The 23,973-nt window shown below is 39.2% G+C and overlaps 1 protein-coding gene and 1 long non-coding RNA gene across 6 annotated transcripts in view; one reads left to right on the forward strand and one right to left on the reverse strand.

Annotated features, from left to right (window-relative positions):
- The window catches only part of WBP4 (WW domain binding protein 4), a 63,416-nt gene extending 40,140 nt beyond the window's left edge, over positions 1–23,276 (forward strand). For all 5 annotated transcript variants that reach the window (XM_078070298.1, XM_036119343.2, XM_078070300.1 and 2 more), the window contains exon 10: positions 22,918–23,276. In XM_078070298.1, the coding sequence (XP_077926424.1) occupies positions 22,918–23,128 (211 nt within the window). In that variant the 3' untranslated portion in view covers positions 23,129–23,276. The remainder of the gene's footprint in view (positions 1–22,917) is intronic.
- On the reverse strand, positions 8,342–19,346 carry LOC144381477 (uncharacterized). The gene is made up of 4 exons (XR_013446726.1): positions 19,150–19,346; positions 11,455–11,553; positions 10,784–10,971; positions 8,342–8,632 (listed from the first exon to the last, which is right to left on the reverse strand). It is a non-coding gene; the product is annotated as an uncharacterized LOC144381477 (long non-coding RNA).
- Positions 23,277–23,973: the final 697 nt, after the last annotated feature.

Consider the following 23,973-nt stretch of genomic DNA (forward strand, 5'->3'; position numbering starts at 1 on the left):
TGCACACATATGAGTGGGGGGAGGGGCAGAGGGAGAGGGAGAGAGAATCCTCAAACAGATTCCCCGATGAGCGGGGAGCCCGATGCAGCTCGATCCCAGGACCCTGAGATCATTACCTGGGCTGAAATCAAGAACCAGCTGCTTAACCAACTGAGCCACCTAGGTGCCCCACTCTCCTTGTAGTTTTGATTTGCATTTCCCTGATGATCAGTGATGTTCAGCATCCTTTCATGTGTTTGTTGGCCATCTGTATGTCTTCTTTGGAGAAATGTCTATTCATGTCTTCTGCCCATGGATTATTTAGTTTTCTGGGTGTTGAGTTGTATCAGTTCTTTTTTTTTTTTTTTTTTTTAAGGATTCAGCATTTGCACACACAGGAGGAGAGGGAGAGAAGCAGAGAAGGAGACTCCCCTCTGAGCACGGAGCCCGATGCCGGGCTTAATCTCACAACCCTGAGATCGTGACCTGAGCGAAATCAAGAGTCAGATGCTTAACTAACTGAGCCACCCAGTCACCCCAAGTTGTATCCATTCTTTATATATTTTGGATACTACTAACCCTTTATTGGGTATGTCATTTGCAAATATCTTCTTCCATTCAGGAGGTTGCCTTTTAGTTTTGTTGATTGTTTCCTTCACTGTGCAGAAAATCTTTATTTTGATGAAGTCCCAATTTTTTGCTTTATTTTTGCTTTTATTTCCCTTGCCTCAGGAGATGTATCTAGAAGTGGCTGTGGCTGATGTTGAAGAAATTACTGCCTGTGCTCTCTTCTAGGATTATTATGATTTCATGTCTCATATTTAGGTTTTAATCCATTTTGGGTTTTTTGTTCTTGTTTTTTTTTGTTTGTTTTTGGGTTTATTTATTTATTTACTTACTTATTTTTAAGTAGGCTCCACACCCAGCATATAGCCCAGCGCAGGGCTTGAACTCACGACCCTGAGATCAAAACCTGAGCTGAGATCAAGAGTTGGATGCTTAACCAGCCATGCCACCCAAGCGCCCCATTTAATCCATCTTGAATTTATTTTTCTGTATGGTGTAAGAAGGTGGTCCTGTTTTTTTCTTTCTTTTTTTTTTGTGCATGTAGCTGTCCAGTTTTCCCAATACCATTTGTTGAAGAAACTTTTTCCCATTGCATATTGATTCCTCCTTCATTGAAGATTGACCATATAACTGTGGGTTCATTTCTGGGTTTTCTATTCTATTCTGTTGATCTGTGTGTCTATTTTTATGCCAGTACCATACTGTTTTAATTACTACCGTTTTATAATATAACTGGAAATCTGGAATTGTGATACCCCTAGTTTTGTTTTTCTTTTTCAAGATTGCTTTGGCTATTTGAGGTCTTCTGCGGTTCCATACAATTTTAAGATTGTTCGTTTTAGTTCTGTGAAAAATGCTGTTGGTATTTGATCTGTAGATTACTTTAAAGGATATAGACCTTTTAATAGTATTTGTTCCTCCAACCCATGAGCATGGAATGTCTTTCCACTTCTTTGTGTCATCTTGAATTTCTTTCATCGGTGTTTTATAGTTTCCAAAGTACAGGTCTTTCACCTGTTTGGTTAAGCTTATTTCTAGGTATTTTTTTGGTTTTGGTGCAGTTGTAATTGGGATTGTTTTCTTTTTTTTTTTTTTTTTTGTTAAAGATTTTATTTATTTATTTGACAGAGAGAGCGAGAGAGCACAAGCAGGGAGAACAATAGAGGGAGAGGGAGAAGCAGGCCCCCCGCCAAACAGGGAGCCCGATGCGGGGCTCGATCCCAGGACCCTGAGATCATGACCTGAGCCGAAGGCAGACGCTTAACGACTGAACCACCCAGGCGCCCCGGGATTGTTTTCTTAATTTCACTTTCTGCCACTTCATTATTAGTGTGTAGGAATGCAGCAGATTTCTGTACAATAATTTTGTATCCTGTGACTTTACTGACTTCATTTATCAGTCCCAGCAGTTTTTTGGTGGAGTCTGTGTGTGTGCGTGTGTGTGTGTGTATATATATATATATATATATATATACACATACACACACACGCACACACACAGTATATATATATACCATATATATATGTATATAGTATATTATCTGCAAATAGAGTTTTACTCTTCCTTCCCAGTTTGGATGCCTTTTATTTCTTTATGTTGTTTAATGGCTGTAGCTAGGACTTCTATGCTGAATAAAAGTGCTGGGGCGCCTGGGTGGCTCAGTCGTTAAGCATCTGCCTTTGGCTCAGGTCATGATCCCAGTGTCCTGGGATCGAGCCCCGCATCGGGCTCCCTGCTCCTCGGGAAGCCTGCTTCTCCTCTCCCTCTGCCCCTACTTGTGTTCCCTCTCTCGCTGTGTCTCCCTGTCAAATAAATAAATAAAATCTTAAAAAAAAAAAAAAAGTGCTGAGAGTGGACATCCTTGTCATGTTGATGACCTTAGGGGAGAAGCTCTCAGTTTTTCACTATTGAGTATGATGTCGGCTGTGAATTTTTCGTGTAAGACCTTTATTATTTTGGGGGTATGTTCTCTCTAAATCTACATTGCAGAGGGTTTTTTTTACATGAATGGATGTTATACTTTATCAAATGTTTTTTCTACATCTACTGAAATGATCATATACTTTTTATCCTTTCTTTTTTTTTTCTTTTTTTTTTTTTAAAGATTTTATTTGAGAGAATGAGACAGAGAGACCATGAGAGGGGGGAGGATCAGAGGGAGAAGCAGACTCCCTGCTGAGCAGGGAGTCCGATGCGGGACTCGATCCCGGGACTCCAGGATCATGACCTGAGCCGAAGGCAGTCACTTAACCAACTGAGCCACCCAGGCGCCCCTATCCTTTCTCTTATTGACATGACGTATCACGTTGATTGTTTTGCAAATATTGAACCACCCTTTCATTCTGAGAATAAATCCCACTTGTTTGTGGTGTTGGATTTTTTAATGTATTGTTGGATTCAGTTAGCTAATATTTTGTTGAGAACGTTTACATTTATATTCATGAGAGATACTGGTCTGTGGTTCTCTTTTTTGGGCTGTCTTTATCTCGTTTTGTTATTACAGTGATACTGGCCTCATAGAATGGATTTGGAAGTTTTCCTTCCTCTTGCATTTCTTGGAATAGTTTGAAAAGAATAGGTAGTAACTCTTTTTTAAATGTTTGGTAGAATTCACCTATGAAGCTTTCTGGTCCTGGACTTATGTTTTGGGGGAGTTTTTTGATTACTGATTCAGTTTCATTGCTTGTAATCAGTCTGTTCAAATTTTCTATTCTTCCTCCTTTTGTTTTGGTAGGTTATATGTTTCTATGAATTTATCCATTTCTCCTAAGTTGTCTGATTTGTTGGCATATAGGTTTTCATGATATTCTGTTACAGTTGTTTTTATTTCAATGGTGTTGGTTATTTCTCCTCTTTAATTATTGATTTTGTTTATTTAGGTACTCTCTCTCTCTCTTTTCTTTTTCCTGATGAAAAGGTTTATCAATTTTCTTGACCCTTTTTCAAAGAACCAGTTCCTGGTTTCAATCTATTCTCTTGGGTTTTTTTTAGTTTCTATGTCATTTATTTTTGTTTTCATCTTTATTATTTCCATTATTTCCTTTCTTTGCTGGTTTGGGGTTTTGTTTTTATTCTAGCTTCTTTGGGTATATGGCTAGGTTGTTTGAGATATTTCTTGGTTCTTCAGATAGGCCTGTATTGCTATAAACTTCCCTCTTAGAACAGCTTTTGCTGCATCCCAAAGATTTTGGACCATTGTGTTTTCATTTTCATTTGTTTCCATGTAATTTTTTATGTCTTTTGTGATGTCTTGGTTGACCCATTCATTGTTTAGTAGCATGATATTTAACCTCCATGTATTTGTCCTCTTTGCAGATTCTTTTCGTGTGATTGATTCCTGGTTTCATGGTATTGTGTTCAGAAAAGATGCATAGTGTGACTTCAGTCTTTTTCTTTTTGTTGAGACTTGTTTTATGTTATCTCTTCTGGAGAATATTCTGTGTACACTTGAAAAGAATGTATATTCTGCTGTTTTTAGGATGGAATGTTCTGCATATATATGTGTTAATCCATCTGGTCCAATGCGTCATTCAAAGCCATTGTTTGCTTTAAAAACAAAACAAAACACAAAGCCACTGTTTCCTTGTTGATTTTCTGTTTGGATGATCTATCCATCAGTGTAAGTGGGGTATTAAGGTGCCCTACTTATGGAGTGCCTGGGTGGCTCAGGCTCTGTGCTCAGCGGGGAGTCTGCTCCCTCTCACTCTGCTCGCTCTCACTCTCGCTCGAGTAAATAAATATATAAATAAAGTGTCCTACTTAAAGTATTACCTTCAGTTATTTCCTTTGTTTTTCGTTGTTGTTTTCCTTTTTGTTTTTTATTAATTGTTTTATGCTTTTGGGTGCATAAATACTTACAGTTGTTTATATATTCCTGTTGGATTGTCTCCTTTATTATTATAAAGCATCCTTCTTTGTCTGTTGTTACAGTCTTTGTATTAAAGTCTATTTTGTCTGATGCAAGTATTGCCACCCCGGCTTTCTTTTGACATCCATTTGCATGATAGATGGTTCTCCACACCCTTACATACATTCTGCAGGTATCTTGGGCTAAAATGAGTCTCTTGTAGGCAGCATATTGATGGATCTTGTTTTTTTTAATCCACCTTGTCACCGTATGTCTTTTGATTGGAGCATTTAGTCCATTTATATTCGAAGTAATTATTGATAGGTATGTATTTATTGCCATTTTGTTACTTGTGGTTGTTTTTATAGAGTTTGATCCTTCTCTTGCTCTCTGTCATGGTTTGTTGGCTTTCTTTAGTAATGTACTGGTATTCCTTTCTCTTTATTCTTTGCATATCTATTACTGGTTTTTGATGTGTGGTTACTTTTAGGATTGAGTATAACATCTGCATATAGTCTGTATTAAGTTATTGGTCACTTAAATTTGAAACTGTTCTTTATTCCTCTCTCTCCACATTCAAGTATATGGTGTCATACTCATCTTTTTATTTTATGAATCCTTTGATTTTTACAAAAATATTTTCACATTCTCACTTACAGTCTCCTTTCCAGTCAGAGAGGCTCCTTTAATACTTCTTGTAGGGTTGGTTTAGTGGCTATGAACTTTTTTGGTTTTGACTGAAAAATTGTCTCTCCTTCTATGCTAAATGTTAGCCTTGTTGGATAGAGTATTCTTGGCTACAGATTTTTCCCTCTCAGCACTTTGAATATATCATATCACTCCCTTCTGACCTGGAAAGTTTCTGTTGAAAATCCACTGCTATGTGGTTTACTTGGTATGTAACTGTTTTCTTTTCTCTTGCTGCTTTTTTTTCCTTATTGCTACTTTTTGCCATTTTAATTACTATGTGTCTTGGTGTGTGGACCTCCTTGGGTTGAATTTTTGGGGAGATCTCTCCACCTCCTGGATCTGGAAATCTGTTTCTTTCCCAGACTAGGGAATTTTTCAGCTATTATTTCTTCAACTTTTCTGCCTCCTCTTCTTTTTCTTGAGATATCTATAACGTGAATGTTATTACACTTGATGGAATCTGAGTTCCCCAAAAGACTCTTCTTAATTTGAATAATTTTCTTCCTTCTCCTTTTCTCAGCTTACCTCTGTTACAGTCTTCCGGGTCATTAATTTGTTCCTCTACTTCATCTAGTCTGCTATTTATTCCATCAGGTGTATTTTTAATTGCATGTATTGTGTTCTTGATCTCTGGTTCTTTTTTTATCTCTGTGTTAAGGGTCTCATTGATGTTCTCCACTCTTCTCAAGTCCATTGAGTATCTCTTTGATCATTACTTTAAATTCTCTATTAGGCATATTACTTCTATCCATTTTGCTTAGCTCTCTTGCTGTGGTTTGGTTCTGTTCTTTCATGTGAGAAATGTTTTTCTGTCTTCTCATTTTGTCTGAATTTCTGTGTGTTCGGAAGGTCAGCTACTTTGTGCTTTTAACACTAATAGTCTTTTTATGAAGAGAAGTCCTGTAGTGCCCTGCAGTGCAGTGTCTCCTATTCCCCAGGGCCTGGAGCTTCAGGAAGTGTCTCCTATGTGTCTGTGTGTGTGTTCTCTGCTGTTGAGGCTTGACCTCTTTTGCCTCCAGTCCAGTTGTCTGTAGATACTCTCTTTGCCTATTGTGGGCAGTGTTTGGTCTGTAATAGGGGGTGGGGTGCATTTTAACAAAGTGTGCAGTGGTCTGGTTGCAAAATGAGACCTGCCCTCCGCAGGAACTGAGGTTTCACAAAACGTGCAGGTTGGGAAATGTGGTGTTGGCAGAGTTTGCGCCAGACTTCTCAGGGAGAGGATCTGCAGCTGTGGTACTGAGGCAAGTGTGACTGAGAAGGGGGATCCACTGAAGCATAGGGTTGGAGGTTTTGCAGCGGGGCTTGGTGTAAGCAAGTTAGGTAATGAGTGTTGGCTTCACTGGTTCCCACAAGTGGCCATTGTTTATAGTGGGGGGCAGGGGAGGGAAATGGCACCTGCCAGCTCCTTTGTTCCTGGAGGAGCGCTGTGTCTCCAGGCCACACTCTGAAATGAGGAAATCACTCTCCCTTCTGTCTGCCGTCAGTGTTTTTCAAACTGCTGGTTCTACACTATATGTTCTAGTGCTGCTTGTTGTGCTGTCTCTTTAAGGGTCTGAACTGGGCTTCTTAACACCCTCCGCACTCTCCCAGAGCTGAGCTCTCTGATTTTTTTTTTTAAGATTCTGTTTATCCATTTGACAGCACACAAGCAGGGGGAGGGGCAGAGGGAGAGGGAGAGGGAGAAGCAGGCTTCCCGCTGAGCTGGGAGCCCGACACAGGGCTCGATCCCAGGACCCTGGGATCACGACCTGAGCTAAAGGCGGATGCTTAACCGACTGAGCCACCCAGGCGCTAGGCTTTAAGTCTCACTGGGTGTAAGAACTCAAAAATTCAACCCCTCTCACTTTGAAAGGCAAATGTTACGGGGATTCATCCTCCCCACTCATGGACTCCCCAGTGCGAAAGTCTAGTTTTTGCCCTTCTCCCCACCACCAGTTTTCCCACCACAGACAGCCACAATCCATTTCACTCCCAGACCACATCTATGCCCTTCGTACTTTCTTCAGTGTGGCCTCCTCTCTACCTTTAGTTCTGGAGTTTGTTCTGCCAGTCTTCAGATCATTTTCTGGGTTATTTACACTGAAGTGAGTGTTATCTAGTTGTATCCGAGGGACAAGGTGAGCTTAGGGTCCTCCTACTTCACCATCTTCCCAGCCAACCCTCCACATTTCTCCCTTTTGATAAAGTTTCTTTCAAAGTACTGCTGATCAACTCAGGTTTTCCATATTTGGTGGTTTTATCCCTCAGTGTCTGGAAGGACCTTTCCTGGTTGTCATGTGCAGTATCAGAAAGAATGTGTATAGCAGTAGGAAACCACTTAAAGCCACTTTTGAGTAGCAAGGAAGGTTAAGAGGGAGAAACTCTCAGGTGCTCCCACTAATCTTCTTGAGGTCATGTTGGAGATCATCTCAAAGTGTTGAGCCAGCATCATGTTATTGGGTCCATTGTTTTAAGTTCAGGCAAAAATTACAAAACTTAAAATAACTTCTGCAAAACAGAAGTAACAATTCCAAATTGTATGATGGTTCTAAACCAGATTCCAAGGCAGGACTCTTGGTCTGAAAGTAGCCAGTTGAAATACTTATTAGCACTTATTCCAACTTAGGGGAGAAAGGTTCTCCTTATGAAGGCAAACCTGGAGTCATGTATGCCTCCTTTCTGAAAGTCCCCACTTAAAGCAATAATGAAGACAGAATAGTAGATACTGCAGAAGCACACTGAAGGAATTAACCAAGTGCATTTTGGAAGATACAGTGCAGGTATAATCATGAAGCAATAGCCAGTGAACTTTTTGCAAAACGGTAAAACTTGAAAGGTTGTTTTTTAAAATAGTATTATCTCAGAAGTGTTTAGAACCAAATGTGCTATTAATAATACAGTCAGGGAGCACCTGGGAGGCTCAGTTGGTTAAGCGTCCCAATTCTTGGTTTTGGCTCAGGTCATGATCTCGCAGTAGTGAGATCGAGCCCCATGTCAGGCTTAGCGCAGAGTGTGCTTCAGATTTTCTCTCCCTCTCCCTCCCCCCCCACCCCAGTCTCTTGCCTTACTCGCGCATGCGCGCAGGTGCTCAAGAGCTTTAAGATAAACAAAGATTTAAGATAAACAAAATCTTAAAAAAAAAAAAGGTAATACAGCCAGTAAGTTTGCAAAGTTAGAGACCATTAATTTGGGTAAGCATCCAAAGTCAGTTAATAGTTCAGATGAAATAAAATTTTTGTGAATTCTGAATCTTCTAACCCTTCAGAAAAAGCAAGTGAAAAATTAATTTGTCCTGGGATCATAAGGATGTTTCCTAAAGACCATAATCAAAAGAAGAGGTTTTTTACAAGGGCTTGGGAAATGCAGATGAATACTTTGACTTTCCATGAGAGAGAAGAGGAGTGAGAAAAAGGTATACAGCTTGGTCCAGACATCTTGGGAAGGCGTGTCATCAGATGTTATCTGCTTCAGTTCCAGGAAATCTATACTTTCAGGTCACCACATGATATGCAGGTCCAGTCAGGGTTTGGTGCTTTCTTTAGGTGTGTCACATGAATCAGGAGGCTTCCCTGCAGTTTGGAGACACAAGGGTTGGTTTGTAGTTCCTGATAAGAGCCTTCCTAGTGAGGTAGGAAGGATTTTGGAGGTGCCTTCCCCAACAAAAAATCATCGGGTTGCAAAGTGTAATACTTAAGGTCATTGTCTCCCCCCAGAGTGCACTGTGAAAAACATGTACCACAGCATGGTTATTTTTGATAGAAACAGGTCTTTACACTGTTGAAGTCTATCTTCTCTTATTACTGTGGGTCAGAGGGGGCAGGGGCCAAGTGTATTGGACATCCTGCGACTGCCTCAGAGAGTGAGAGTCTGTGAGTTCCAAACCGGTGGATCTGAGATTTAGGACCAGTGGCAATGCTTTCGGTCAAGGTTTTTGAAGGGTCTCTACAAATTGTACCAGTTGTGTCTTAATAGTTCCATTACTGCATGCAGCTAACTCTGCGGTTAAGGGTGACATGCACAAGGAAAGAGTTGTAAAACTGGACAAACAGCGTTGACTTGTCAAAGCACCTGACCAGTAAAAAGGGTTCCCCAATCACTATGAAATTCAAGAGGGTTCCCAGGTAGGGATAATCTTTTCTAACAGAATTTTAGCCACAGAAGCATTATTGCCCTGTCTACAGAGGAAGGCTTTGGTCCAGTGAGAAAACATTCAAACCATAACTAAAATATTTATCCATGAGAGGGAGAAGTTGTATGAAATCTATTTTTCCAAGCAGGTTTCTGTGGAATGTACTTTGGACAAGTAGGACCAGTGAGGTAGGCACTTTTTGCAGCTTTATTAACTTCCCTCACCAATATCAGTTGATGAATGCTATTATTTTATCAGTAGACCACAGGTTTAATGCATGTACAGAGGTAAGTATTGGGAATCTTAGAATTACTGGTAAGGCCAGACTGTTATTTGGTCCAAACCAGAGTTCTCTTTTTATTGAGCCAACAATTACTACTTTTCAAATACTGTTTCTGTTTGCCTGGGGCCAACTGTTAGATATCACTTGTCAGTTTTTCCAAATTATATTTGGGAGAACATCCCTGTGGACTTGACAGAGGTCTGGCTACTGGTCTCCTGAGTGCAGCATTTTTGGCAGAAAACAGGTTGTTCCCTTTGGCCTCCAGGGAGTTAAGTCTGGAATGCCTAGGAACCTTAATAACAGCTAGAGCGACTGGCAAAACTATGACATCTAATACATTTTGGACATATAAGTCATTTTTATTCTCGTTGGAAGTAAGGACACCTTGTTGTTTCCATAATATTCCAAAGTCATGAGCTTTCCCCAAGGTATACCGTCAGTATAAACGTTTGTTAGCTCTACCCTTCACTAAGGTACAAGCTCAAGTAAGGATGTGTGATTCTGCTCAGTGACTTCAAAAGGAATATGCAGTAACATGCTAAGCACATTATTTACCATTTTTATCCTTTAAATAAGAACCGTCAGTAAACCATGAAAAATCTGCATTGGTCAAAGGACTTTCCTGTAAGTTGTCACAGGGAGTCAGAAGGTGAGCTGTCAACATTAAGCAGTCATGGAGCTCCAGTGGCGCAATCGGTTAGCGCGCGGTACTTATACAACATTAAGCAGTCATGAGGGGTTTCATCCGTGAAGGAGGGGACAGTAGCTACAGGGTTAAGGTTATTGCAATGAGAAAGAGTTACATGAGGAGCAGTTAGCATGAGGATTTCATAGGAGGTGAGCAAGAGTGTGAGGAGAATTCAGGACGGCTTTGCTGCATGGGGCACAAGGATTCTTAAAGGGAATCCTATTTCTTCAGTGGCCTTAACTAAAAAGGCAGTGGCAGAAGTGGCTTCGAAGCAAGGGGGGATATCCCCGTGCCACAGCATCTAGTTGTTGGTTCTGATAGCCTGTGGGTCCATGGTGCTCCTCATATTTTGGGGTCAGTACTCCAAGGGCATTCCCTTCCTTCTTAGATACAAAGGAAAAAAGGGAAGTTGATAGTGAGGATGTCCAAGAGCAACGGGCTTTATTATTTATGAGGCTTTAAGTTCTCAAAGGCCGTGTTATCCCTATCTTTACAAATAATACGGTTATGTTTGTCATTTTTTAATAAGGCATGTAAAAGTTGAACCATCATAGAGAAGTTTGGAATTCAGTTTTGAGAGTAGCCAGCCAGTCCAAGAAAGCTTTGTACCTGGTACTTACTTTTAGGTTTGGGGAAATTCAGGATGCTTTGAGGTCTGCCTGGATCCAAATGTAGTCCTTGTTCTGCGATCAGGTGCCCTAAGTGTCTAACCTGAGTTTGAGAAAACTGCAATTTTTCTTTGGAGATTGTATGTCTTTTTAAGGCCAAAAGTTTTAACAGGTGGATGGCTATCTTCTTGTGAAGAGGTCTGAAAAGGGGAGCAGTGAAGCATATCATCTACATTTTTAAAATTAGAATCTACAGAAAATTTGATATCCAAATCAATTTTTAAGGTTTGTGAAAAGAAAGGACTATCTGAAACCTTGGGGAATTACTGTCCAGGTGTACTTCCGTGTACTTCTTTTCCTTCCAAATGAAAGCAAAAAGATAGTGGCTCTCCCTATCAACTAGAATACTAAAAATGCACTGCATAGATCAATTACAGTGAAAAATTTCCTTTCATTAGAAATGGATATCAGTAGCATATGGGGGTCAGGAACAACAGGGTGCCAAGAGAGGGATAGCAATGCTATTTATTGCTCAGAGATCCTGGAAAAACCTCCATCCTCAGCCACTGGGTTTCCTCCCAGGTCAAATACATACTACAGGGACTGGGGAAGGGGATAGTGAGGCTCTGGGCCTTGTAATCTTGTATTATGCGTTTGACACCTGAAAGGGCTTCTTTACTTACAGGGTATTGATGAATTGTGGGATGAGGTTTTGAAGACTTTATTTGAATTTTGATGGAAGGTACACTGTGGATTCTGCCAGTATCATTTGAGGATGATAGCTGTAAAAGAGGATGGTAGCTGATTCAATAGAAACAAAAGATGCCAAAGGTCATTTAATTCCCCTGGCTGGCTGTTTTGATTACTACTCTCAAATTCTAGAATTATTTCCCTCTTTGGGGAGAAAGAAATTCTGGCATGAGATGCTTTTCTAAGAAATTTAGGCCAATAGGGGTGCAATAAATGAATAGGGGTGCAGTAACTAAGGAAAAAAGAGCCTAGACAAAAGGAAATAGATTCAGAAACAGGAACTTGTTGGGGTTTATTAGAGATCTCCACTGTCCGAACCATTTTACTGCTCCAAGGTAGGGGCAGCTTGGTAGCAGTGGGCTGAATGACAGAGAGTAGCTCTGGTGTCAATTTGGAGAGAGAGATTTGTTCCCAATATGGAGAGTGATTTCTCCAAGCTGATTAAGAGGAAGGAGCCCTTGCAGTTCCTCAGAGTCCCATCATTGGGAATTCGGAGGTCATCAGAAAGACTGACTAGAAGGCTGAAAGTACCTGGAGAGCTTAAATTTATAACAGCCTTTCCTCCCCCCCTCCCCCCCCCACTGCCCTCGCTCTTTGCAATAATAGCAGAAACTAGGTTTTTTTGGTTTTGTGTTTAGGGGCCTTCATTTGCCAGTTGAAAATTGATACTTTTAGCAGTCAGTGTTTTAGGTGACTCACCTAGGATGTGAGCAAGCTGGTTTGCCATGGTAACTAAATCTGGAGTGGGCAATTTACCATTTCATCCTGGTCTTTTTAACTAAAGGAGAAATTCCCAGTTTGAAACATTAATAAACATAGAGTTAAATGCTACCTGGGTGGATTCAGCATCTAAAGATCAGAATTTTCTTTAAAGACAATTTGGAGTCAATCATAATCGTCATGAACAGGTTCATCAAGCTTTTGTGTGCAAACCTGAATTTTGTTTCAGACAACAGGCTTTAGGAAAAGCTACTGTAATTGCTCAGTGGAGATTTCCAGCAAGTGTTCTGTCATCTTACCAAAGGTTAGAGGTTTGTTTTTCAGGATGTTCTCTAGCTAGTTTCATGCAGTGTTTGGCCTGGTTCTTACCAACAGCACATGGAATAATGGATGTAAATCTGAGAAACCAAGGTGGTAAGTTGGAATAACTATGTTAAATCTTCAGCCAACTTATTGGGGGTCTTCAGTCACTTGAGGAAAACTATAACTATGGCTCACAATTCAGCCTTAGTCCAGGGAACATAAGGAACTTGAGTTTTATTTAGATTCTCAGAAAACTTAACTTTAAAGAAGCAGGTTTTAATAGGTTCAGGAGAGGAGGGAGCAGCAGAGAAATTAGTAGGAAAAGGCAAGTTCAGCAGAGAGAATAGACAAAAATGGTGCCAGAGATGGGGCCTGAATACAAGATGAGTGCAGATGAAGGGAGGGAGAAAAAGGCCTCAGAAACCATTTTGATGTCTTTCAATTGTTTGTTTGCCTCAGTTCATTCAGAAATAGCACTTTGCAAAAAGGCAAACTCAGAATCCTGAAAAAGTCTGGAAGCCTCAAAGTACTATTTAAAATAGGCATCCCAGAGATGAAGAGTTTGCCAGACAAACAAAAGTTAAAGGAATTCATGACCACTAAACTAGCCCTACAAGAAATGTTAAAGGGGACCCTGAGTGTAAAGACAGACCATAAGTAGGAGTAAGAAAAGTAGGAAACACAAAAGCAGTATAAGTAGGTATATCTATAAAATCAGTCAAGGGATTCACAAAATAAAAGGATGTAAATTATGAAACCATATACCTCGAATGTGGGAGTGGGGAGAAGGGTAAAGATGGGTTCAAACTTAAGTGACCATCAACTTCATATAAACTGCTATATGCTGAAGATGCTATTTACAAACCTAATGGTAACCACAATTCAAAAACCAGTAATAGATATGCAAAGAGTAAAGAGAAAGGAACCCAAGTATACCACTTAGGCCAACTAATCAAAGAGAAAAAGAGAAGAAAGGAACAGAGAAGAACTACGAAAGTAACCATAAAACAAGTAACAAAATACCTATCGGTAGTTAACTTTGAATGCAAATGGACTGAATGCTCCAATCGAAAGACCTAGAATGTCAGAATGGATAAAAAGCAAGACCCATCTATATGTTGCCTACAAGAGACTCATTTCAGACCTAAAAACACCTTCTAAATGAACATAAGGGGATAGAGAAACATCTGTCATGCAAGTGGATGTCAGAAGAAAGCCCCAGTGGCAATACTTACATTAGACAAACTACACTGTTTTTTTAAGACAAAATAGGCTTTAAAACAAAGACTGTAACAAGAGACAAAGGACAAGGGGATAATCCAATAAGAAGATATAACAGTTGTAAATATTTATGCACCCAACATAAGAGCATCCAAATATATAAAACAGTTAATAACATAAAGGAACTGATGAATAGTAATGCAATAATAGTAGAGGACTTTAACATCCCACTCACATTGATGGGTCATCCAAACAAAATATCAACAAGGACCGTGGCTTTGAATGACACATTGGACCAAATGGATCTCACATAACATTCAGAACATTCCATCCTAAAACAGCAAAATATACATTCTTTTCGAGTGCACAAAGATCTTCAAAACATATTGGGCCACAAAACAAGTCTCAACAAATTGAAAAAAATCAAAGTCATACCATTCATCTTTTTTGAACACAACACTGTGCATCCACAAGAAAAATCTGGAAAGACAGGGCTCCTGGGTGGCTCAGTTGGTTAAGCATCTGCCTTCAGCTCAGGTCACGATCTCGAGGTCCTGGGATTGAGCCCCACATCAAGCTCCCTGCTCAGCAGGGAGTCTGCTTCTCTCCCTCTGTCCCTCTCCCCCACTCGTGCGCACTCTCTCTGTCTCAAATAAAATCTTTTTAAAAATTTTTTAAAATTTAAAAAATCTGCAAAGAGGACATACATGGAGGCTAAATAACATGCTACTAAACAATGGTCAACCAAGAAATCAAAGAGGACATAAAAACTTACATGGAAATAAGTGAAATCAGATTTTAGTCTGAAATTTTTTAGATGCCACAAAAGCTGTTCTAAGAGGGAAGTTTATGGCCTACCTTAAGAAGCAAGAAAAATCTCAAACAAGCTAACCTTATACTTAAAGGAGCTAGAAAAAGAAGAACAAACAAAACCCAAACGATGAAGGAAGAAATTATAAGTATTAGAGCAGAAATAAATGAAATAGTCACTAAAAATACAGTAGAGCAGACTAATGACACCCAGAACTAGTTCTTTGAAAAGATAACAAAATTAATAAACTCTGACCCAGACTTGTCAAAAAAAAAAAAAGAAAATCAGCAAAGAGGAGAAATAACCAACATCACAGAAATATAAAGTATTATAAGAGAATATTATGAAAAATTATATGCCAGCAAATTGGACATCCTAAAAGAAACACACATATTTCTAGAAACATTTAACCTCCCAAAACTATCAGGAAGAAATAGAAAATTTTGAACAGACCGATTACAAGGAATGAAATTGAATCAATAATCAAAATACTCCCCACAAACAAAAGTCCAGGACCAGATGGCTTCACAGGTGAATTCTATCAAATATTTAAAGAATCAATACGTAGGGTGCCTGGGTGTCTCAGTCTCTAAAGCGTCCACCTTCAGCTCTGGTCATGATCTCAGGGTCCTGGGATTGAGTCCTGCATCGGCTCCCTGCTCAGCAGGGAGTCTGCTGCTTCCTCTCTGTCAAATACATCTTAAAAAAGAAAAAGAATTAATACCTATTCTTAAACTATACAAAAAATCAGAAGATGAAGGAAAGGTTCTGTATTCATTCTATGAGGCCAGGATTTCCCTGATTCCAAAACCAGATAAAGACACTACAGAAAAAAAGAACTACAGGCCAATATCTCTGATGAACATAAATGTAAAAATCCTCAACAAAGTATTAGCAAACTGAATCCAACAATACATTAAAAAAAAGTGGGATTTATTGCAGGGATGCAAGGGTGGTTCAGTATTCCCAAATCAGTCAATGTGGCACATCACATCAACAAGGGAAAGGATGAAAAACATCTGATCATTTCAATAGATGTAAGAAAAACATTTGACAAAGTACAACATTCATTCATGATAAAAACCCTCAACAAAGTAGGTTTAGAGGAAACATACTTCAACATGATAAAAGCCATATATGAAAAACCCACAGCGAACATTGTACTTAAGGTGAAAAACTGAAGATCAGGAACATAACAAGGTTGTCCACTTTTAATCAACATAGTATTTGAAGCCCTAGCCACAGCAATCAGACAACAAAAACAAAAAGATCCAAATTGGTAAGGAAGAAGTAAAACATTCATTATTTACAGATGGCTTGATACTATATATAGAAAATCCTAAAGACACCGCCAAAATAGTACTAGAACTGATCAATGGATTCAGTAAGGTAGCAGGGTACAAAATCAGTATACAGAAATCCAGGGCCCCTGACTGGCTCAGTTGGTGGAGCATGTGACTCTTGATCTCAGGGTCATGAATTCAAGCTCCATGTTAGGTGTGGAGCCTACTTCAAAAAAAATTTTTTTTTCCAGAAGTCCATTGCATTTCTATACCCTAATAGTGAAGTAGCAGAAAGAGAAATTAAGGGGGGAAAAAACAGTTGCATCAGAAATAGTAAAAACCTAGCAATAAACTTAACCCAGGAGGTTAAGACCTAAATTCTGAAAACTGTGAAACACTGATGAAAGAAACTGAAGACGACACAAATGGAAAGATAATGCATTCTCATGGATTTGAAGAACAAATACTGTTAAAATGTCCATACAATGAAAGAAATCTACAGGTACGATATAATCCCTATCGAAATACCAACACCATTTTTCACAAAACTAGAATAATACTGAAATATGTATGGAACCACTAAAGACCTCAAATAGCCAAAGCAGTGTTGAGAAAGAACAAAACTAGAGGTATCACAACCACAGGTCTCAAGATATACTGCAAAGCTGTAATAATCAAAACAGCATGGTACTGGCACAAATACAGACACACAGATGAATAGAACAGAAGAGAACCCAGAAATAAATCAATGATTATATGGTTAATTAATCTTCAAGAAAGGAGGCAAAAAGGTGCAATGGGAAAAAGTCTCTTAAACAAATGGTGGTGGGAAAACTGGACAGCTACATATAAAAGAATGATACTGGACTGCTTTTTAATACCATACACAAAAATTAAACTCAAAATTAAAGACCTAAATGTGAAACCTTGAAACCATAAAAATCCTTGAAGAGAGCACAAGCAGTAATTTCCCTGACATCAGGTCTAGTAATATCTTTATCTAGTAATATCTAGTAATGTCTCCTGAGGCAAATGAAACCAATAAAAAATAAACTATTGGAACTACACCAAAATAAAAAGTTTGTGCACAGCAAAGGAAACAACCAAGAAAATTAAAAGCATACTGAATGGGAGATGATATTTGTAAATGACATATCTGAGGAAGGGTTAGTATCCAAATATACAAAGAACTTACACAACTCAACACAAATATTCCAGTTAGAAAATGGACAGAAGACATGATGAACAGACATTTCTCTAAAGAAGATGTACAGATGGCCAACAGACAGACACGTGAAAAGATGCTCAACATCACTTATCATCAGGGAATTGCAAATCAAAACCCACAATGAGGTATCTCACACCTGTCAGAATGGCTAAAAACTAAAAAACAGCAAGTGTTGGTGAGGATGTGGAGAAAAAGGAACACCCTCCCCCCCTTGTGCTGTTGGTGGGAATGCAAACTGGTTGAGCCACTGTGGAATACAGTATGGAGATTCATCAAAAAATTTAAAATAGAACTACCATATCCACTACTGGATATATACCAAAAAATATAAAAACACTAGTTCAAAAAGATATATGCACCCCTATGTTTATTGCAGCATTATTTATAATAGCCAAACCATGGAAGCAGTCCCAAGTGTCCCATCAAGAGATGAATGGATAAAGGTTGTATATACATACAATGGAATATTAGCCATAAAAAATGAAATCTTGCTATTTACAGCAGTGTGGGTGTATCTCCAGGGTTTAATGCTAAGTGAAATAAGAGAAGGGACACATACCATATGATTTCACTCGTGTGGAATTTAAGAAATAAACAAGGAACAAAAGAGACAAACCAAAAAAACAGCCTCTGAACTATAGAGAGCAAACTAATGGTTACCAGAAGGGAGATGGGAAAAAGGAGGAATGTGTGAAATAGGTAAAGGGGACTAAGAGTACACATATCATGATGAGCACTGTGTAATGTATAGAACTGTTGAATCACTATATTGTGCACCTGAAACTAATATAACACTATATGTTAACTATATTGGAATTAAAATTAAAAATTTTTTTCTGGGCACCTGGGTGGCTCAGTTGTTAAGCATCTGCCTTCGGCTCAGGTCATGATACCGGGGTCCTGGGATCGAGCCCACATCGGGCTTCCTGCTCAGCAGGAAGCTTGCTTCTCCCTCTTCCACTCCCCCTGCTTGTGTTCTCTCTCTCGCTGTATCTCTCTCTGTCAAATAAATAAAATCTTTAAAAAAATTTTTTTTCTAATAAAAAATAGGCATCCTAGTCCACTGTGCTTTTTCTACCAGTCATAGCCTTTTTTTTTTTTTTTTAAGATTTTATTCATTTTTTGACAGAGGGAGACACAGCGAGAGAGGGAACACAAGCAAGGGTAGTGGGAGAGGAAGAAGCAGGCTTCCTGCCGAGCAGGGAGCCTGATGTGGGACTCGATCCCAGGACCCTGGGATCATGACCTGAGCTGAAGGCAGATGCTTAACGACTGAGCCACTCAGGTGCCCCCGGTCATAGCCTTCTAATTTAAATTTGAGTAAGATGAGTTTGGGAATTTAAAATTAAGTTCCCCATAATGCCATTGAAGTTCAGAATTACTTTTGGCTAAGTTGATCCATTTAGTTATAAATGTGGATGCATAGGGACCATAGATTTTAAACATAAAACAAGCCAGAATCCCAGAAAGATGGAGAGAAAATGGCGGGGGGTGGGGGGGCACCTTCAAGCATTTTGATGACTGGGTTCCCATTTCGTAGAGACTTTTCCCTAGAGCAGAGAAAATTTCTAAACAGCACAATTTCAACAGGAACAGTCTGGTTCCAAAAAGGAGTCAGACTGAAGGTTACAACATTTTCAGTAGGCAGAGTCTGGGTCCAGACAGGAGTTGGGCCTAAGACCAGTACAATTTTATCAGGAACAGTCCAAGTCCTAAAAAGAGTCAGATCTGGGGCACCTGGGTGGCTCAGTTGTTAAGCGTCTGCCTTCGGCTCAGGTCATGATCCTGGGGTCCTGGGATTGAGCCCCGCATCAGGCTCCCTGCTTGGCGGGAGGCCTCCTCCTCCCTCTCCCACTCCCCCTGCTTGTGTTCCCTCTCTCACTGTGTCTGTCAAATAAATAAATAAAATCTTAAAAAAAAAAAAGAGACCGAAGGCCAAACAAGTAACCTCAAGAGATTTAAAAACAAACAAGAAAAACTCAAGGCTTTAAAACAGATCCCAAATGAAGCCTGGGGAGCTTGAACACAAAGCATGGCACTCAAAATCCAGGGAAAAACTTACCTTCAAATCCCAGGGTTGGTGAGTAAGCAGCAAATCCACTTGGCTCTGTAGGTACCATCATCTCACCAGCCTCAGAGTTGCTGACGGTCTTCACTGGATCCCATTTCTGATCACCAAGTAGTGTTAATCTTAAAAATAAAACTGTCCATTATTTTATCAGCAAAAAATGGATTTATTCAGGGATAAATTGCAGAGAATTGCAGTCTAGGACAAATAAGATAGGACAAAACCATTGGCAAGTCCACAGAAGGAAGGAGAGGAATGCCCTTTTATAGAGGAAAGTGGAATATTGGGAAGGCTATTATAAACAAAAAAGTCCATTGGAGTAAACTGGGAACTGGAAGTATAGTGGCTTTTCATTGGCTGAGATGTTAGTGTCTCTCATTGGCTGGATTGTTCTGTGGGAGGAGGAAAGCCTCCTCCTGCTGGGATAGCAAAGTAGTATCCATGTGCAAGGTCCCTCTCTTCCTCTTGGGTCTGGAATTGAGGAGTGATAGGGTGTGAGAGCTTGCCCTGCTGGCCTCCTGACTCCATTCTAAAAGGTTTCCTTTTATTTTCACATTTTTAAATCTACATGGGGGGGGTGGTGTTTGTTCTACCTTTATTACATTGTGTTCAGATACTATAACCTTTACAGTTCTTGCATTTGAATTTGGAAATGATTATGGTTTTGTGGAAGTGCTTGTGTAATTATTTTTTGTAACTGTTCCGAAGTTATTTGAAAAGACATTTCTCTGTAAGATGTTTACTTGCAGGCTCTTGCCTTTTCTTTTGAATACAAACTTTTTTTATCTTTCCTATAATCCCACTTAAGAAACAATACTACAGGGGCACCTGGGTGGCTCAGTCGTTAAGCGTCTGCCTTTGGCTCAGGTCATGGGTCCTGGGATGAGCCCCACATCAGCTCCCTGCTCCGCGGGGAGCCTGCTTCTCCCTCTCCCTCTGCCTGCCACTCCCCCTGCTTGTGTTCTCTGTCAAATAAATAAATAAAATCTTTTTTAAAAAAGCAATACTACAGCTTGATCACTCTATCAAAATACCGTATAACGCACCAAGATTCAAGTGAAATACATGAATCTCACATCAAATTTCTTGACTATAGATTCATTTTTCCAGTGACCAACCCTACTACTCTTCATTCCTCAGATGTTTCTCTCCTTGGTTAGTAAAATTTTACTTTCACTTGGAAGCAGAGTGGTCTAGGGGAAAGAATATAAATTTTAGGTCAGACAGACCTGGATTTTAATCCAGGCTCCACCACTTCCATAAGTTTGGTTGACCAAGTTATTTAACGTCTTTAAACCTCAGTTTCCTCTCCTGTAATAAAAGAATAAAAAGCCAAGAATTAATACTCCCATCAACTGCAGGGGCTACTAGCCTTCTTAGGAAAAGCACCATTGTTAGCAGTCTGAGAGAAAATAGGGAAGTAGGAAAAGCAAACAAAAACTGCATTTAACATGCAGTTTTAATACAGTAAATAAAAGTTTTAGGAGGCATATGTTTTCAAAACAAATCAGATTTAAGACCTGTTCCAGGGAGAATCCCTATTTCCTGCATCCCCTCATCAGATTTTAAGGAAATTTTTATCGAATTATTATCTACTAAGATAGGTTCTTCCTCAAGTGTTTTATTATGCAGAAGTTTTGTTTTAGTTTTGAGCTACCCATAACTAGTTTGAAATGTTATTTTTGTACTTACATTCTCTGTTTTTATTTTGTTTTGTTTGCAGTCGTAGCAAATTTGCAAACTATTTTTACATTTAAAAAGGAGTGTGCCTGGCTGGCTCAGTTGGTAAGGCATGTGACTCTTGATCTTGAGATTGTGAGTTCGATCCCCACCTTAGGTTTAGAGATAACTTTTTACTTAAGATTTTATTTGTTTATTTGAGAGAGAGAGCACGAGCAGGGTGAGGGGCAGAGGGAGAAGCAGGCTCCCCGCTGAGCAGGGAGCCCGATGCGGGGCTCGATCCAGGGACTCAGGAATCATGACTTGAGCTGAAGGCAGACACTTAACCAACTGAGCCACCAGTTGGTTAAGATAACTTTTTTAAAAAAAATTTTATTTTTAAGTAATTACTATGCCTATAAACCTACCTTTTTAAGCCTGTGTATATGTAGGATGGGACATAAGATCTTGCAGTACTATTGCTGTAGATATAGTCTTTCTGAGAGGGAAGCAAATTTATCATGTGCTTTTAAAATAATTGAACCAGGGCGCCTGGGTGGCTCAGTCGTTAAGCGTCTGCCTTCGGCTCAGGTCATGATCCCGGGGTCCTGGGATCAAGCCCCGCATCGGGCTCCCTGCTCAGTAGGAAGCCTGCTTCTCTCTCTCCGCTCCTCCTGCTTGTGTTCCCCCTCTCACTGTGTCTCTCTCTGTCAAATAAATAAAATCTTTAAAAAATAATAATAATAATAATTGAACCAAATAGGCATTTAGGTGTTAAGTCCTAGCCAACACAAACAAATGGAAAGATATTCCATGCTCATGGATTAGGAGAAATAATATTGTTAAAATGTCCATACTACCCAAAGCAACCTACTACAGATACGGTGTAATCCCTATCAAAATACCAACAGCATTTTACACAGAACTCGAACAAATAATACTAAAATTTGTATGGAACTGAATAGCCAAAACAGTCTTGAAGAAGAAGAACAAAGCCAGAGATAGCACAACCCCAGATTTCAAGACCTACTACAAAGCTGTAGTAATCAAAACAGTATGGTACTGGCACAAAAATAGACATATAGATCAATGGAATAGAGTAGAGAACCCAGAAATAAACCCATGTTTATATGGTCAGTCTACAATAAATACTGACTAATCTTTTGGTTTCAAGTGATAGAAACTTAAGTTACCTTAAATAAAAAAGAGGTTATTAATTCAGAAGTTCTCAGGAAGGTTCTACCTACCAAGCTGTGGGAAGGGCAGAAATTCAGCTGAGTCTCGAGTTACTGGAGCAATGAAACATTGGCAGGATTCTCTGTCTGCTTCCCCCCCCCTTTGCTACTTTTCTTCGTAAGGCAGCTGTATTCTCAGTCATTGCAGAATTCCTTTACATAGGAGATGTAGTTCCCCACAGATTTTACACTCTTAGCCACTACAGAATTAAACATAATGATCTTTCTTGGCCATGTCAAAAAGCTCATGGGTAGAACTGATGGATGTGGCATGACTTAGTTGCTCTTTCAGGGACCAATTGACTGTAGAGGGTGGGGTACTATGATAGGTTCATATACCTAAGGTTAATAAGGTAGCAATCTCTAGACTAGTCAGCTGATTATTTTTACTAACCATGTGGGTGCTTGAAGGACTAGTTCTTAAAAAAAGAGTACTAGACAAAAGGCCATGTAGAGTCTCCTACCATAGGACAGTGGGATCCCATGGTTTTTATCATGTGCCGTGTAAGCCCCCAGAGTCCTTGTCACAGTTCATGGCAAGATCGGTTTCCATAAATAACTTACCACCTTAACTTGTACAGCTAGTCATGTATAAGCACAAACATTGCCTTAGATGATACGTACTCTGTGCAGAAGGAATAAAAGAATAGATGATACTTTTCCAGACATGTATCCACCTAAATAAGTATTCTATATCTTAAATAATATTATAAAATGATTATCTTTAAGTAATTTCCTAGTTTGAAATGACTTTTAACTTCTCACTATCATTAGAAAGATGATCTTGGGCCTTTGTTGGACTCAGAGGTTATGTAAAAGTTTGTCTCAGTCTGTCAAATAATGGTTTTATTTTTACTTTCTGTTTCAGTGAGGAGGTAGATTTGGAACTTCCAAGCACTGAAAATGAATATGTATCAACTTCAGAACCTGATATTGGTGGGCAACCCAAAGTGATATTTAAAGAAAAAACAGTCACTTCTCTTGGAGTCATGGCAGATGGAGTGGCCCCAGTCTTTAAAAAGAGAAGAATTGAAAATGGAAAATCTAGAAATTTAAGGCAACGAGGTGATGATCAATAATTATAAAAGAGCTTTTTGTATTTGCTTTTTGGACAGCATGGAGCCTGTACATCTTGAAGTTCCTCTGTGTTTGTTTAAATGCTAAAAATTTAGATTCTAAATGTATTTTATGTGAATCTAAAATAAATCTTTTTTCATGTGAAACTTATTTTTGCTCCTAAAATGGAAGCCTACCACATTTCATTGTAATACAGTGTATTATGTTCAGTGTCTAAAAATTGCTAATTGTGACATAATATAAGATGCTATGTATCTGTTATTTAAAACATGGAAAAGCAAGGCCTTTATTCCATTCTTACTCAAAAGCACATTCTTATCCTGCACTGAAAATGCATTACTTTTGCACACTGATATTAACTTATCCAAGACCTACGAATCAGACCACATAAGAGAAAATTCACAGGCCCATGATGGTTCATTTCTGAGGATCCATCAGTTCTGATGGAGAAAATGTATGTGTGTTAGCTTACCGTACTCAGTTTAAGGTCAAGGGCCAAAGAACAGGACTGCTACTCAGGTACCTCAAATGTAGCCGCTTAATATGGAATGAAAATTTGACCAAAGGTAGATATGTATATTTTCCCAGTTCAGCAAGAAGCATTGCTTAAACATTATTACTTTAAGTTAGGCATTATGCTAGGAGCTGAAGATATAAAGATGAATAAGACATATCTTTGTTCTTCATGACTTCTCATGCTAGCATAGTCATTCCCACAGTCATGTACTCTGTTTAACAACCTTATATGTACTGGAAAATAAATTTTAAGGCTTATTTAAAGCTATGTAGATGAAAGCTTGAAAAAAATAGTATGGTCTCTGGCTTCCGTAAAGTTTTTAGTGTTCTC

This window comes from Halichoerus grypus, chromosome 4 (genome assembly GCF_964656455.1).
Source record: "Halichoerus grypus chromosome 4, mHalGry1.hap1.1, whole genome shotgun sequence".
Taxonomy (NCBI): domain Eukaryota; kingdom Metazoa; phylum Chordata; class Mammalia; order Carnivora; family Phocidae; genus Halichoerus; species Halichoerus grypus.